This window comes from Pygocentrus nattereri, chromosome 20 (assembly GCF_015220715.1).
Source record: "Pygocentrus nattereri isolate fPygNat1 chromosome 20, fPygNat1.pri, whole genome shotgun sequence".
Taxonomy (NCBI): Eukaryota; Metazoa; Chordata; class Actinopteri; order Characiformes; family Serrasalmidae; genus Pygocentrus; species Pygocentrus nattereri.
In genome coordinates, this window is record NC_051230.1 from 35,200,729 (window position 1) to 35,217,296 (window position 16,568).

The following is a 16,568-nucleotide window of genomic DNA, read 5'->3' on the forward strand; positions in this document are numbered from 1 at the left end:
TCTGATCTTCCACATCTGGAAATATCATTCTCAGGGCAGCTTTAGATCAGGGAATTGTATTATTATTAATGTTTTATCATCACAGAGAACAGAGGCCCTCAAATCTAGATTTTTGAAAAAGTGGAGTTTTATAAACTGGAAGTTTCCTCAGAGGAATGTGACTAAATGGCAATTCACATCATAATTACAAGTAATTTCAAAATCACTAAACTGCTGCCATGGGCTTAAATGGTGATATTAGTGATGACCGGTCATGTGGGCTTCAGACCTTTTAGTAGATCAGGTCCTCTGTGTAGTTCAGCCTCTCCAGAGCTTCAGACTCATTAAACCCTTTCTATAAAAGACTGAAGAAAAAAAAAAAAGAAAAAAAAACTTTATTTTTTTCAGAGATCAAAGGAAGAGCTCTTACATATTAAGTTAGTAAGTGTATCTGTTTGTTTAGCGATTTTTTTTTTTTTTTTTTTTTTTTTTTTTTCCCCCCTCTTCTCAGACCATTAAAAGCTCCATGTTTTGCTGTTTTGTGGAGCAGCTGTGTGTTGGTGAGGAGCCCCGGCTCTGTTCATCAGCCAGGTTAGTGGTGGAGCAGCTCCCGCTGGTCTGTGTGGAGCTGCTGTGTGTTGGTGAGGAGCTCCGGCTCTGTTCATCAGCCGGGTTAGTGGTGGAGCAGCTCCCGCTGGTCTGTGTGGAGCTGCTGTGTGTTGGTGAGGAGCTCTGACTCTGTTCATTAGCCGGGTTAGTGGTGGAGCAGCTCCCGCTGGTCTGTGTGGAGCAGCTGTGTGTTGGTGAGGAGCCCCGGTTCTGTTCATCAGCCGGGTTAGTGGTGGAGCAGCTCCCGCTGGTGTGGGTGGAGCTGCTGTGTGTTGGTGAGGAGCCCCGGCTCTGTTCATCAGCCGGGTTAGTGGTGGAGCAGCTCCCGCTGGTCTGTGTGGAGCTGCTGTGTGTTGGTGAGGAGCCCCGGCTCTGTTCATCAGCCGGGTTAGTGGTGGAGCAGCTCCCGCTGGTCTGTGTGGAGCAGCTGTGTGTTGGTGAGGAGCCCCGGTTCTGTTCATCAGCCGGGTTAGTGGTGGAGCAGCTCCCGCTGGTGTGGTTGGAGCTGCTTGTGCGTTGGTGAGGAGCCCCGGCTCTGTTCATCAGCCAGGTTAGTGGTGGAGCAGCTCCCGCTGGTGTGGGTGGAGCTGCTGTGTGTTGGTGAGGAGCTCTGACTCTGTTCATTAGCCGGGTTAGTGGTGGAGCAGCTCCCGCTGGTCTGTGTGGAGCTGCTGTGTGTTGGTGAGGAGCCCCGGCTCTGTTCATCAGCCGGGTTAGTGGTGGAGCAGCTCCCGCTGGTCTGTGTGGAGCTGCTGTGTGTTGGTGAGGAGCCCCGGCTCTGTTCATCAGCCGGGTTAGTGGTGGAGCAGCTCCCGCTGGTCTGTGTGGAGCTGCTGTGTGTTGGTGAGGAGCTCTGACTCTGTTCATCAGCCGGGTTAGTGGTGGAGCAGCTCCCGCTGGTCTGTGTGGAGCTGCTCTGTATTAGTCAGGAGCCCCGGCTCTGTTCATCAGCCGGGTTAGTGGTGGAGCAGCTCCCGCTGGCTGTGTGGAGCTGCTGTGTATTAGTCAGGAGCTCCGGCTTTGTTCATCAGCCGGGTTAGTGGTGGAGCAGCTCCCGCTGGTCTGGGTAGAGCTGCTGTGTGTTGGTGAGGAGCTCTGACTCTGTTCATCAGCCGGGTTAGTGGTGGAGCAGCTCCCGCTGGTCTGTGTGGAGCTGCTGTGTATTAGTCAGGAGCCCCGGCTCTGTTCATCAGACGGGTTAGTGGTGGAGCAGCTCCCGCTGGTGTGGTTGGAGCTGCTTGTGCGTTGGTGAGGAGCCCCGGCTCTGTTCATCAGCCAGGTTAGTGGTGGAGTAGCTCCCGCTGGTGTGGGTGGAGCTGCTGTGTGTTGGTGAGGAGCTCTGACTCTGTTCATTAGCCGGGTTAGTGGTGGAGCAGCTCCCGCTGGTCTGTGTGGAGCTGCTGTGTGTTGGTGAGGAGCCCCGGCTCTGTTCATCAGCCGGGTTAGTGGTGGAGCAGCTCCCGCTGGTCTGTGTGGAGCTGCTGTGTGTTGGTGAGGAGCTCTGACTCTGTTCATCAGCCGGGTTAGTGGTGGAGCAGCTCCCGCTGGTCTGTGTGGAGCTGCTCTGTATTAGTCAGGAGCCCCGGCTCTGTTCATCAGCCGGGTTAGTGGTGGAGCAGCTCCCGCTGGCTGTGTGGAGCTGCTGTGTATTAGTCAGGAGCTCCGGCTTTGTTCATCAGCCGGGTTAGTGGTGGAGCAGCTCCCGCTGGTCTGGGTAGAGCTGCTGTGTGTTGGTGAGGAGCTCTGACTCTGTTCATCAGCCGGGTTAGTGGTGGAGCAGCTCCCGCTGGTCTGTGTGGAGCTGCTGTGTATTAGTCAGGAGCCCCGGCTCTGTTCATCAGCCGGGTTAGTGGTGGAGCAGCTCCCGCTGGTGTGGGTGGAGCTGCTGTGTGTTGGTGAGGAGCCCCGGCTCTGTTCATCAGCCGGGTTAGTGGTGGAGCAGCTCCCGCTGGTGTGGGTGGAGCTGCTGTGTGTTGGTGAGGAGCCCCGGCTCTGTTCATCAGCCAGGTTAGTGGTGGAGCAGCTCCCGCTGGTGTGGGTGGAGCTGCTGTGTGTTGGTGAGGAGCCCCGGCTCTGTTCATCAGCCGGGTTAGTGGTGGAGCAGCTCCCGCTGGTCTGGGTGGAGCTGCTGTGTGTTGGTGAGGAGCCCCGTCTCTGTTCATCAGCCGGGTTAGTGGTGGAGCAGCTCCCGCTGGTCTGTGTAGAGCTGCTGTGTGTTGGTGAGGAGCTCTGACTCTGTTCATTAGCCGGGTTAGTGGTGGAGCAGCTCCCGCTGGTCTGTGTGGAGCTGCTGTGTGTTGGTGAGGAGCCCCGGTTCTGTTCATCAGCCGGGTTAGTGGTGGAGCAGCTCCTGCTGGTGTGGGTGGAGCTGCTGTGTGTTGGTGAGGAGCCCCGGCTCTGTTCATCAGCCGGGTTAGTGGTGGAGCAGCTCCCACTGGTCTGGGAGTGAGTCCTACCGGGCATGGTTGGTCTGTGGGACACCAGAGGCACCCACATGTACTGTGTGGGTGAGTTTAATGCAGAGCTAAAACACATTAAAAGCGAGATGTTCAAGTCATACGTTTTAGCTTTTTATACTGTAGTTTGACAGTCAGCCAGCCTGTGATCTGAATGGAGGAGTTATTTAGGATGTTTGTCAGCCCCTCCGTTCAAACCCCGAGAGGTAAATACATGACAAATTACTTTAGGGACGTTCAGAGTGCAGAGATCAGACAGGATTTGATTATTTTCATTATTATTTCATTATTTATTCTGGTTCCATCACACTAAATCCAGTGAGTCGAAGAAATACTTATAGGAGGACTTGTATTTGGTCGTCTTAGCCACGTGCTGGACGTGTTCCATGTGGTGTTCCACACTGTTTAATCCACATCCTCACTTCTTCGCTTGGGTCTTTGGTTTATCTCCAAACTGATACCGGGTATCCGTTAAATCTGTTCCCCACACGTACAACTCGCCGACAGTGCCTGTACGTGCCTAGTTACAGTTGCTAAGATATGAGTAATCGGTCTGTGTTGAGGAGAGGATCCTAGTGAAGGGTGGGGCAGGGTTAAGGGTGGACCGATCCACAGCTGCCACATTCCTCCGTCAGTCATTGAGATCACAGAAAGCTCGGTGAAGAGAGACGCTCTTTAATTCGGTTTCTCATGGGTGGCATCATTTGGTACAGTTTACCAACCTTCCTCAAGTGTCACTCTTAGCAACTGCCCAGTTTGCCTATACGGACGTGGTGACTCTGGGGATGGTGTTACAGTAGAGGGTACAATCTTAAGAGATCTTCTTAGTCAGGCTGTATGCATAACTAATTTACATTTTCTCTGTGTTTTTCTTCTGCAGAGGACCAGCCCTGTCTGTGTGGAGATCAAGGAGCTGCTGTACCGGTGTGGGTGTATCCAGTGCTGGTGCTGATGGGGGTTGTGTGTGCGGTATTAGTAGTGGTAAATATACGGCAAAGGAAAGAGCTCCAGAGTAGACCTCCAAGGTTTTCGGAGGCATTGTAGTTGAATGAATGAGAAAGTTCAGAAGAAGAGCTTCTCATCCCCATCCCATGATCAGAAACCCTGAGATCACCCTGTCATCCTCTCTTTCTGTCTCTCTCACACTTTACCCTTCAGGCTTGTGAATGTGAGCATATAAGAGAGCGTGGATGATGAAACGTTGTGGAGAGTTCAGTGTCCCCTGAGAGGTCTGTTTAACTCAGGCTCTGTTTATTTATGCACTTTAATTTAGTTTCCATTGAAACATTTCATAAATTGTAATGAGAAAAAAAAAGGAAAGTGATTTAATCTGTGTTTTCATTAAACACGACCACCGATTCTTAGATGTTACACTCTTGAGTCATACAGCACAAAACAAGGCCTCTCAGTGTGCATAAAGAAGGTTATAATCATTTTCCTTTATCTAAAACCAACGTTTCCACTCATCCAAGTGTAAAAACCTTTTTGCAGTATTTACACCTGCTTTGACAGGCGTTTCATGTCTGGATAGAATCGGCATATAGCAGTAATTAACTCAATATGTCTCCAGTGTGATCAGATGTGATCTGACCATAGGTCAGCTGTGTTTTGTTTGTTTACTCTCTTCCCCGTTACTCTGCGAGCTTGGGTACATTCCTTGGCCCTCAGTGAGAGAATGCTCTTGGTTTGGGGAACTCCAGTCTTGTATATCGCTGCTGTCGGAACAAAACCTCGTATCTCCTTTTTAGTCACTTTTCAGTTTTTGACATAAGCTGAAAGTGCCTATTTTATGTTGTGAGTATATTTCATGATAAATGGATGGAAAGAAAAGGCCCAGATATGAAAAGACGTCTGGTTCCATTGACTTACATTCTCATGTAAAGTTACTATTTTGGAGATACAAGGTTTTGATCCGACAGCAGCGACATACTCTATCCTGCAGTATCCTCTAGCATGCTAGTCAACACATGGCAGATGCGTTTCTGAGCGTTTCAGAATTAATATAACGTCTTCCTGAAGATCTAAACAGGTTCCCGTTTCTCCTGGTTTTTCTTAGAAGCTACAGCAGCCAAATGATTTGAGCTTTGTTACTTTATGAAATTCCACACTTTAGCTCTCTAACATGCTGCAGTAACGTTATGGTAAGCTGGCGCTAGCAGTTGGTGAGCTGTAAGTATTTGGAAGTTATTGTTTGTAGCTGAGCTAATCAGCTGTGCCTTGGTTTTCATTGGGCATCACTGCTTTTACTGGAATTGATGCTTTCATAGAACGGAATGCCTATGAATTACTAGGAGCTGCTAGAGGTCAGGTTTTCTGCTCTTACCTGTTTGCTCCACTCCACCGTTCATTTTACCATTGTTATTAAAAATCAGCAAAAGCAGCCACGTCAGCACGACTAGCAGCCCTAACCCGTCATGCCTTGTGCTCTGTGTTCGTTCAGTTTACTTTCATCATATTCTGACTGATCTACTGGTTTACTGAGAGCTTTACCCCTATCTGAGAGTTAGGAGGGGTAGTGGTTGAAGTTTTCCCTCTGAAATGGGGTCCACAAAAAAAAGAACCAAAAAAAAAACTAACTAAACAAAAAACAAAAGCAAAAAAAAAAAAAAAATCAAAAACAAAAAAAAAAGAAAGAAACAAAACAAAAAAAAACCCACAAAAAAAAAAAAAACTATTTCTTGTCACTCCTCTGTCTGAAATCTTGCAGGGAGCACCTGGTCGTGGCCGGTTTGTGGTGAAATGCTTTCCACTTCCATTATGGCCCCAGCATGTGCTCACTGGAAGTAGTAGAAGTAGTAGAAACTCTTCGTCAGTCAGGTAAATGAGCTCAAGATTTCCATGGATCCCTTTAATGTTCCCACATTGTTTTTTGAGTATTTTTTATTTGGGGTACATTTAAAGGGTTAAGCATTCAAAACTCTTAAACTAATACACTTTCAGACATTTTATGCACTTTTTAAAATCTAATTATATTTTGCTACGATTATTAAATTTGGAGCTCTTCAAGGAGATTTTTAAAGGAATAGTTAGGTAAAATACAGTTTTCCACTTTCCTTGAACTATGAACTGTAAAAAAAAAAAAAAGTAATCAATATAAGGGGCAGCTATTTAGGAGAAATGGATTTACTTCTTTCCTGCACAGTTTGATTCTATGCAGGATGGCCAAAGACAGGGCTTTACAAGACGAGAGAGAGTAAGCGTATGCAGACAATCTGTACAATGTCCAAATTTGAGGACCACATTTTCTTGTCCTTTAGGTGGTGTGATAGTAAACGAGCCCACCAAGGATGGAGAAAAATAAGTGGTGCTTACCTCAGATTCACGTCTTGAGGTGTTATCTGTAAAAAAGTGCCTTGTACTGCTGTTGATTTATATCCCATCACACCACTTGAGCATACTGACCGGCACTCATGCTAGTTTGTGGTTTGATGCCAAAAGGCAGTTCACGTGTGAAGCATTGCTAAACAATCTCACAAGAGCATGATTGGAAAAGTGCCTTTGTGGAGAAACATGACCGTATATGTGCCTGCAGTTCCAGAAATGAGTGGTAGGTGGCAGTGGCATGCTCGGCAGTCTTCTGTTCTGAGTATTGCTTTGTGCAGAGTAATGGGAGGTGCAGAACAAGCCATTGTCCCTATTGAAGAGCATTTCTGTATGTTTTGCAGATCTCCTCTCGTCTCCTCAGTAAAGCATCAGTATTTGAAAATTGTAAGGCCTTTTTCCTTGAGCCCACAGTACCTGCATCTGCATCAGTAGAAACCTGGCGCTCATGTTCATGTGGCCAATTACCTGCGAATTTCTTTTTGCAAAATAGAATGCAACACCTATTTTGTGTAGGATGGTTGTTACAGTCTGTCACAGTGAGCAAGTCTTGGGTATTACATTTACATTTACAGCATTTAGCAGACGCTCTTATCCAGACCTCTTGTCCTGAGCTCAGATACTGCTAGAAACACAGTCACTGCAGGCACCAAGAGAAAAAGAACCAGAGTTGAACGCAGAACTCTGAGCCATTCAATGCAATACAATAACAATAAACTACAATACAAAAAACTACAATACAGAGTGCAGTACAATAAAATAAGTGCAGCTTCTAATTCATTGCTCATTTAAGTGCTGTGTAAAGAGATGAGTCTTCAGTCTACGTTTGAAGACAGAGTATAGCTGAGCTGACGTTACAAACCTGCGTAGATGTTTGAGTAGAAGCACTGCATCTTCACCAGCATCACCCAGAATGTGTTTGAGCCATAAGGGCACGGTAACTTCTTCGGTTTACGTCCTCGGATTCTTTAAACTCTGCTTTCTGACTTCTAACTGTTCTTTGACACTGGAGCTTCGTTCTCTTGCGGCCACATTTGGCCATTTGTTTAGAAATCTCCTCAAACATGGAGTTTTGGATACATCGCTTCTGATTTTGTTCTAGAGGAACAGCCTAAGAGTTTGTGTCTAGCAGTGTGAAATTATAATGAATATCCAGTTGGATTGACGTAAATGTGGCATGAATTCCGAGTATTCCACAGATATCGAGTTGGATCAGATTTCAGAACCACATATGAATCCGTCTCAAAGTGTGAGATTCAGTGTGTTCATTTGTTCAGACTGACACACATCTGTGTCACAGTCTTACTGTAATAACCGATGTTTTTTGAAGCTAAGATCTTCAGATTTTGGTATGTATTTGTGGAAATTATTTTGATGGTCATTTATTTTTGACGGTCTTGTTCAAACTGAACCAAAGCTCAGAGACGTGTATGCTGTATATATTAAAAATAATATTCCTCGAATGTTAAAAAGGGAATAATGGAATTATTGAATGTTTTCATTCAGAGTGCATTAAGATTTTGTTTCTCAGAATTAATAGATGTAAATAAAATGTTTTATATATAATGCGAATGCATAAATGTAAATAAAGCTTTTGGATTTATGTTTTAAGTGTGCTGCTCCTTATTGTACATTTTATATATATTAATTATATACATATACTGTACATTTCACTCTGGTGCCATGTTCACCTGTTGGCCTCATGATGGTACAGAAGTGGAAACGTTGCCAGTGGGGCAGCAACATTGTAGCAGCGTCTATTCATTTAACCTGGAGAAAATCTGGAGGACGTTCTGTAGTCGTTTCCTTTTTTGTTGTAAATCTTCTCAGTTGGGCAGTTGTGGGCTGGACGTTAGGGAATCAGCCCTGCTTACTGCCCCCTAGTGTTGGTGTGTTCACTACTGTTTCACCAGACGGGTTAGGAGGTGAAATTTAATCGTTGTGGGCCTAAATAAGGGTCACTTAATCTTCAACAACATATTTCACATCCACACCTCCACCAAAACTGTGATCTACCAGCAGCATGTAAACTCAGCATGAAACCAGATGTACTTGAGTGTCTAAAGTCCCAGGTGTCCAACTGTTCCTGGAGGGACGCGGCACTGACAAGAGATTAGCATTCTCATTTATCACCATTCTGCTAATTAGCCAGACTTTCAGGGGTTAAATTAAAATAGAGAGAGTTAGAAGAGGCCGTGCTCTGATCTCTACTGAGCTGTGTCCATCAGGACAGGAGTTGAGCAGCTGAGATCTGTTGCCCACAATCTCAAAGTGAGTCCAGGCTCTACATGCAGTGTTTTCCTACTCCAACACATCTGAACCTGTTTGGATGAGGAAAAACACAAAAATGTGCAGATGTGGCCCCCAAGACTGAAACTAGGCGCTTTCCTATTTCACTCTTTTAATTTAATCATGAATTTTTAGTGACATTGCCCTTTAATAAGCAACATTAATAGAACAGTAAAGGAGTCCGAGTTAGCCCAAAAGGTTAATATACAGTTTATCTCTGAATGTTAGAAGGTGCCACTAAAATAATATTAAATAATTCTATCATAAGATAAAAACATACAAACCTAGGCCGTACTGGGTCAGAGGCTCATTGTGAGACTCATCTTTGTTGACTGATACTATTACTAGTTGTAAAGTCTCAGGGTTACACTGGAATATGAAGTAGACAATGTAAGAAATGATGGAATTTGCATGAAGATATAATGTTTTGAACTTAAAAACAGTATGAAAATGGAAATAAAACACATTAAATTAGATGTAACTATTAGATGCAGCCAAATCTACCATACAGAAATGAATTGTTCTTAGAATGCCAGAAAACATTTATTTATTTTTTACTATGTATAACATGAAAATGAAACCTTCATTCATAACAGTCATGTTAATAATCAAATCTAACCCTGTGGTACGTTGATGAGTAGAGCTGCAGACCTAACAGAGTGAGAGCTACATTCCATTCACTGAACCAGATTCCTTCTTGGGATAATCTCTACAAACACCGCTGCCTTTGTGGGGGGAAGGTCAGACACCTGCAGTCGCTGTTTACAGGTATTTAACTGGGAATGAGTCAGAGGCTCAATTCCACTGTAGTGGAGATTATAATAGCACCTGAACTAAATCCACCACACCCTCCACTTCACAGTGCTGTGCCTTTATCAGGTGGAGATAAACCCAATGTTTACTTTTGCTGACAAAGCCGGGTCCATAAGAGTTGTGGCAGCATGAAATGTAACATACTGTATATCAGAAAGCACTGGTTTATACATTTACTTTGATCTGTGTTTAAATGTAAACAGTACAAAGACAAGACACTTTGCTTTACCGTGCAAACACACGCTCATTCTAGTCCATAGTGAAAATGGATCGAGGCTCACAACTTACCAAATACTTAGGCAAAACAAATTCCTTAGTTTAAAAATAAAGTTCCTCAGAGAGGTCCTATTGCTAGCCAGTTGCTATCCCATATGGGGCCTACAGGAAAATGCTGGCTGGGTTGTTACCAGCATAAAGTTCCAAAGCCAGGCTCTTGGAGGGTATTTATGGTTAACAATGAAATATTTATATATATACACACATGTGGGAATAGCATATGCTCCTTTGTAGACACTTTAGATGCTTATTTCAACATAAGAATTCTCTACCAAATTTACAACAGCAAAGTTTGCATTACAAACAGCACAGGTATGTTCACAGTAGATCACACTGTACACCAACGACTTCTCCTGGCAGCATTTGTGTGTGTGTGTGTGTGTAAGAGTGAGTCAGATTGCGCAACTTGGGAGAGAACACCTGACTTAGACAGTAGTGAGTGTGAAACATCTAGAATTCAAGAAGATTCTCTGAGCTCCTTTCTCTCGTGCACTCGTGACATAGGTGGAGCAACTGTATATCGTCTGGGTCCTAGAGATCACAGCTCATCCTAAAGCAGTGCCACCAACTCAGCACCTCCGTGGATCTTATTGTCATCTCTCGTCACTCCTCGTTATCCCCTCTTATAGTTCATCATCTCCATCTCCAGCAGGACAAACCGTGAGTATACAAGAAATATTCACACTGTAATTACAGGCAAATTACATGAACTTTCTGAGCGAAAGTTAGTTTTCTGTTTGCATACTTACCTTAATTTGATAAAGACATGTAAAATCTTTATAGAAATAAAATAAGCTAGAAATAAATAGTTATCCCACCAAAAGCAAGTAGGATAGTCCTGTAATCAGCCAGGATAGCTGCTGTGGAAACCCTGCCGATATCGCATTGCAGATAAAAAGCTCACCTCTGACGGTCTGACTGCTCTTTAGTGGAATAACTTTCACCTTGGATTTATTAACTTAGATTAGATCAGATTACATGAACTGTTTTGTTTTGATTCACTGCCTTGAGCTGCGTGACTCAGCACACATAAACCCCGGAAATGCTCTGGAAATCCCTCTGAAACCACCAGTTGGCGGTGAACTGTATGTTATGAAGCTGTTAAAAGGTGATCTGTCCATAAAAAGTACATGAGCGAAGCTTTTATCAGTGACACTTCACAGCTATGAGGTGTGAGATCAGTTAAAAGTGTAAGTATCTTTCACATTGAACATATTAAATCACACAGAGTTTATTTGTTTTTCCTTATTTTACATTTAGGCCGTATCTCTGAACCTGATGCTCAAAAACCAGGGACCGATGTCAACAGCCGGTGTGAAGGGGGTCTCAGCAGGACCCTCACACTGATGTGCAGTGTTTCTTTTTCCTCCTCAGGGAACCCACAGACATGCAGAGCTCCTGGATCTGGAGAGAGTTCCTCTTTGGGCTGCTGAGCTTCTCTTGCATCTTGGGTGTGTTTTTACATTTAGCACACTGTTAATAGAGCTGAGGTCTAATTACACAGTCAAACATGCTTTGTTTGGTTTCATTTATGCTTTTACACAGTTCACTGTTTTATCAGTTATTCTACCAGTTTTTGGTAATGTGCTGTTTAGATTGATACCATTTATGATACTGATATCTCACTGGCACACTGCTGATGAATGTAGCCAGTAGAGTATTAACTGTATGTAGATGATGAGGTTTTATTTAGCCAGATCTACAAAAGACCAGCACATGCACAGGCATTTGTGGAGAAAAGGCTGCTGAGTGTGAATGAAATTCAACATAAAACATTCACTCAGGTAGTAATGAAGTGCATCTTAAAGTGAGGATCTAAACCCTGATCTCCAGAGTGAGGAGTGGGAACGTTACCCACCTCAGTATTCAAATTAGAGATGTTGCAATGCTGCTTTGTGCAACCTGGTGCATCTCTTTTTGAAGTTCATAGAGAAAACCAGCTTAGATGCAGAATTCCTGATGTCAGGATGACTTTGTCCCTCAGCTTTGGATTTCTACTTTGTCCTGCAAAGTTTGTGCACCTGCCTGTATAAGACACAGATTCATAAACCTCCATAACATTCTGCTCCACCTCAATGAAAGACCTGGACTGGACTGAGATCTCACAGAGGTTTACTGCAGTGCTATTAACAGACCTTTCTCTCCCTCCTTCTGCAGCTCCTCCTTCTTCAGCTCGTTCTTCAGTGAAGGTGAATCTTCATGACTCTGCTACTCTGCCCTGCTCTGAGAGATGTTCTGGTTTGGTCAGATGGACTGCATCCCGTAAACCCCATGAAGGTCTGTCTGAGTGTAATCAGACTTTATGCAGATCAGTGAAGGAGGGATATCAGATGATCTATGATCAGTACCTGAAGGAGAATCTCTCTCTCACCATCACTGACGCTGATTTCAGTAAGAGAACCTGGTACACTTGTCAGTGTGACGGTAAAGACATCTGTGATGTGAGTCTACGGCTTGAGCGTAAGTGTCCAGTCAGTGAACCTGGTCATTTTATCTTTTAATCAGATTGTAAAAACGTAAGAGGCAGTGAGTGATGATGGGGATTTGTGTGCTTTTGTCTTGGCAGCTCCTGAGAACGTCCAGCAGATGAACTGTGGGGACAATCTGACTTTGGATCTTCCCGTCTCAGAGCCACTGATGGTGACCTTCAACAGGACTGGAGACTCTGATCCAAACCCTGTGAAGCTGTGTGAAGTCAAGGGCCGTAAACTCCAGTGTGACCCTCCGTATGAGGAGAGAGTATCGCTTCAGTCCAGTCTGCAGCTGAAGGACCTGAAGGACTTGGATGGTGGTGTTTACACCATAGTGGACACTGAGAACGAGGAGGTTGTGTCTACATATAGAATCACAGTCAGAGGTAAGACTTTAGCTGAAATACTAGGCTGTTTTCACATATCTTAAATATTCTCCCAAAGCATTTGTGAAGTTGTGTAGGTGAGTAATAATGCTCCACACCTGTTCAGCAGGTAATGATGAGCCAATCAGAGCTCATATAGAGGATCAGGAAAGTTAGGAGGTGGAAAAAACTCCACACGACACAACTGGCTGGTCACCTGCAAAACCAGCAGATGTTGTGCTTAGGATGTTGGTATGCCGGTCAACCAGCATGACCATAATTTGACATCAACATTATTTCCATCATGAAGTGAGAAGATAAACAGTATGAACATAAACGGTGATGCTAAAGTGAATTTTACACATGTACCCACAGTTCATTTCTACTCCACTAAAACAGGCCTAACCTGATCAGCTGCAGCTCCATTTCACATCCTCAGAGTTCTGCTTATCTCTCACAGGAACCGTTACGCTGGCTGAGCGAGCTCCTCCTCGGAGACGAAAACAGCCCCACAGTTTTATTAACTTCTGTTTTAAAAACCTCAAACAGCTCAGTCGGTTATGCAGGCACTTCCTGTTTACACACAGGAAATCTCCAAAACCACGCCCTTGAGCTGTCAGGAGGAACACATATCTTAAATATTCTCCCAAAGCATTTGTGAAGTTGTTCGGTTCCCTATTTAGGTGAGAAGGAGAACTGGATGTTGAAGATTTGGGAGAAAAAGGAGTTTGGCATTGGGCTCGGTATGGGGATCTTTCTTGGAGCATTGCTGGCTTACTTTGTCCCACCACAGATAGTAAGAGGCTGGATGTGTCTGAAGAGAAGAACACAGCGCTTACATGGACACTGCACTACAGCTGAGGTCACAAGTCAGTCTACTACCACTGAAAAAGTTCCTCTGAAGGAAAAGTCCTCAGGTTAACGTGAGACAAGACTATAGAGGATCAGAGTGATCCCTTTCACCCACAGACTGAATCTTCTGTTCTTCAGTCTGGAGGAGGGTTCACATTGTCTTCTACAGTCATCTTGTTCTTTTCTGTGCTTCATGTTTAGTTTTTTTGTAAAAAGGAAAGTAAATGGAGCTGAACTAGAGATGATCTAGAGCTGCACACAATCCCACTTTTACCCATCAGCCACAGCACAGCATCCTGAGAGGGTTTTTACTGACTGTGTGATCAGGAGCTCTGATTTTGGAGATGTAGTGGATTGGATTGTGGGAGATTTCAGCTGTCATTTGGTAAACATTGTGGTTTTCTAAAAGCACAGATGTGAAACTTCGATCTTTGTTCTGTTCTGAGACCAAGATGTGTTTTCACAGCAGGTTTCCTTCTAATCAGGACAACCTGCCTGCACTGGTGTTCCATGTAAGCAGGTATTACTCCACTGGTGAGAGAATTATCAGCACACTCGCTAACTCTGCTTACAGGGGACTCGTCTCTGTGTTAGGGGAGCGCTTATGTTGGGTAAATCTCACCAGCTCCACTTACAAGATCTGCTGGATTAGTGTTTCACCTGGCATTTCAACCTACTTAAGAGGGGTGCCTATAGTTTTGCACCATGTAGAGGTCTGCTCTGTCTAGTTCCCCAGGTCAGAGTGTGGGCACCATTACTGGCCAGACCATTTATTTAGTTCCATCCACAGTTTGATTCTCTCAGAGTGGTCCAAGATATTATAGCAGAGCATTTTTATTGTGGCTGGTTTTAATAAATAAAAAGAAATAAACTCTTATTTTGTACATTTGTATATTTTCTTAAGATGCAGCCGCTTTACTGAGTTTGTTGAAGACCAAAGTGCCGTTATTTTTGCTTTCAGTTTTGATGAGCTGTTGATAAATGTATGTCTTCATACTTCTAGCAGCTGCAGTGCCATCAGCTGTGCAATACACTGACCTTCCTTTTCCACTCTGTCCAGCTCACCCAGCAGATGGCACTGTGCCACACCTGTGACAGATCGACATTAGAGACATGGTGGGGCTGCTGCTCTGATGGCTCTGACATTGGATTAGCAGCAGTTTAGTCTCAGTTTAACACGGGTTTGGTTAAACCAGTAACTTCAGGGGTTTAATACTCAGCTGTGTGTTAAACTGAACCTGCTCTGGCAGAACCTGCAGGAGTCTCTCTGATCCACTGCTAATCCAGATGTGCTGTCAAATTACATCCCGACTAAAGCGAAATACTGCACAGTAAGAACCTATAGTTCATGTAATGAAATGTCACATGCAGTTAGACCCATAAATATTTGGACAAACCTGTTATGTTGGCTGTCCAGCACAGCATATTGAAGCTGAAATTAAATAATGAACAGGAGCTCAGAGTACAGACTTTCAGCTTTATGTTGAGGACATTTACATCCAAATCAAGGTGATTCAGCATCCCTCAGTTTTAGGGGCTCAAAAGTAATTGGACAGTTGGCTCCTTCGCTCGTCCACGGTCAGGTGTGTGTTGTTCCATGTCCACACAAGCGCATCTTCATCAGCTTTCAGATCTGCCTCAGTTAAACCTGATCAGCAGCACCATCTAGTGGCAGATGTGTGGTGTTTAAATGACAGCAATCAGGTTTATTGTAAACCACATGTGAGCTTTAAACTGCTGCTTTCAAGTTTAAGAACCCATGTGACTCATTCAGGTTTAAACCCAGGTTAAACTGTAAACCAGAGCTAAGCTACCGACAGTGTAATTACCCCTTAATGACTGTATCCACAATAATAAACTGAGTTTATATGTTGTATCTGCTTCAGCTGTTGTCCCATAGAAGCCTGAGGGATGTGTAGGTGAGTAATAATGCTCCACACCTGTTCAGCAGGTAATGATGAGCCAATCAGAGCTCATATAGAGGATCAGGAAAGTTAGGAGGTGGAAAAAACTCCACACGACACAACTGGCTGGTCACCTGCAAAACCAGCAGATGTTGTGCTTAGGATGTTGGTATGCCGGTCAACCAGCATGACCATAATTTGACATCAACATTATTTCCATCATGAAGTGAGAAGATAAACAGTATGAACATAAACGGTGATGCTAAAGTGAATTTTACACATGTACCCACAGTTCATTTCTACTCCACTAAAACAGGCCTAACCTGATCAGCTGCAGCTCCATTTCACATCCTCAGAGTTCTGCTTATCTCTCACAGGAACCGTTACGCTGGCTGAGCGAGCTCCTCCTCGGAGACGAAAACAGCCCCACAGTTTTATTAACTTCTGTTTTAAAAACCTCAAACAGCTCAGTCGGTTATGCAGGCACTTCCTGTTTACACACAGGAAATCTCCAAAACCACGCCCTTGAGCTGTCAGGAGGAACGAAGCCCACCAGTCTGAGTAACATCTGTAACACAGGGTGATTCAAAACTATTCATTCGATTTCAAAACATCATACTTCTACAACCGTGAGGCGCCTAGGAACCAATCACAATCCAGCTGAAAGAGGGGCAGCAGAAGGTGAGTGCTTATCTCTGATGGAGGTATTTCTAATTTATTGTTCAGAGGGGCAGTGAGGCTGAGGCTGACAGGTACTTGGAGCCTCTGATGTTCTACACTGTTGCCCCATGCTGGGACCTCCATGTTGGGGTGGGCAGAGCTGGAGAGGCTGGGAAAGGCCAGACACTCTTATCTGAAGGAAGCGACTTAAGGTTTGATCATTTTACACAGGAAGGTGAAGGTGGTGTTGGGGCTCTAGCCAAAGGACTCTTATTGGTACAGTGTAAGGTTCTTACCCTGGTGGGGGATTGAACCGCAGTCTACAGTGTAGAAGGCAGAGGTGCTACCTACTTCATTACACCAGAGTTCCAGAACCAGTAATAACGTACTGGAGCAGGCAGACACAGAGAGTCAGGAGTGAAGTCAGGTTCTATAGAGGGTGGAAAACATAGCAGAGCTCAGAAGCATGTGCCATGAGCAGCTCGGGCATCTTACAACAAGACGTTCCGGGGCTTTAAATGTAGTCCTGCTTATACTTTTTATTATGTTGTATATCTGAGATTTGGCTGGCAT

The 16,568-nt window shown here is 44.5% G+C and overlaps 3 protein-coding genes and 1 long non-coding RNA gene across 6 annotated transcripts in view; 3 read left to right on the top strand and 1 right to left on the bottom strand.

Moving 5' to 3' along the window:
• Window positions 1-5,611, top strand: part of LOC108414147 — a 62,909-nt gene extending 57,298 nt beyond the window's left edge. For both annotated transcript variants that reach the window (XM_037531486.1, XM_037531487.1), the window contains one exon: window positions 3,925-5,611. In XM_037531486.1, the coding sequence (XP_037387383.1) occupies window positions 3,925-4,088 (164 nt within the window). In that variant the 3' untranslated portion in view covers window positions 4,089-5,611. The remainder of the gene's footprint in view (window positions 1-3,924) is intronic.
• LOC119261782 overlaps window positions 1-16,568 on the top strand; it is a 371,675-nt gene that overhangs the window by 69,131 nt on the left and 285,976 nt on the right. The gene's annotated exons all lie outside the window — the stretch shown is intronic.
• The window catches only part of LOC108414148, a 32,472-nt gene continuing 26,195 nt past the window's right edge, over window positions 10,292-16,568 (top strand). Inside the window, exons 1-4 of the mRNA XM_037531528.1 lie at window positions 10,292-10,403; window positions 11,118-11,194; window positions 11,901-12,203; window positions 12,310-12,600. Coding sequence (XP_037387425.1) covers window positions 11,131-11,194; window positions 11,901-12,203; window positions 12,310-12,600 — 658 coding nt within the window. The 5' untranslated portion in view covers window positions 10,292-10,403; window positions 11,118-11,130. The remainder of the gene's footprint in view (window positions 10,404-11,117; window positions 11,195-11,900; window positions 12,204-12,309; window positions 12,601-16,568) is intronic.
• LOC119261797 lies at window positions 14,997-15,741 on the bottom strand. The gene is made up of 3 exons (XR_005129204.1): window positions 15,659-15,741; window positions 15,372-15,469; window positions 14,997-15,096 (listed from the first exon to the last, which is right to left on the bottom strand). It is a non-coding gene; the product is annotated as an uncharacterized LOC119261797 (long non-coding RNA).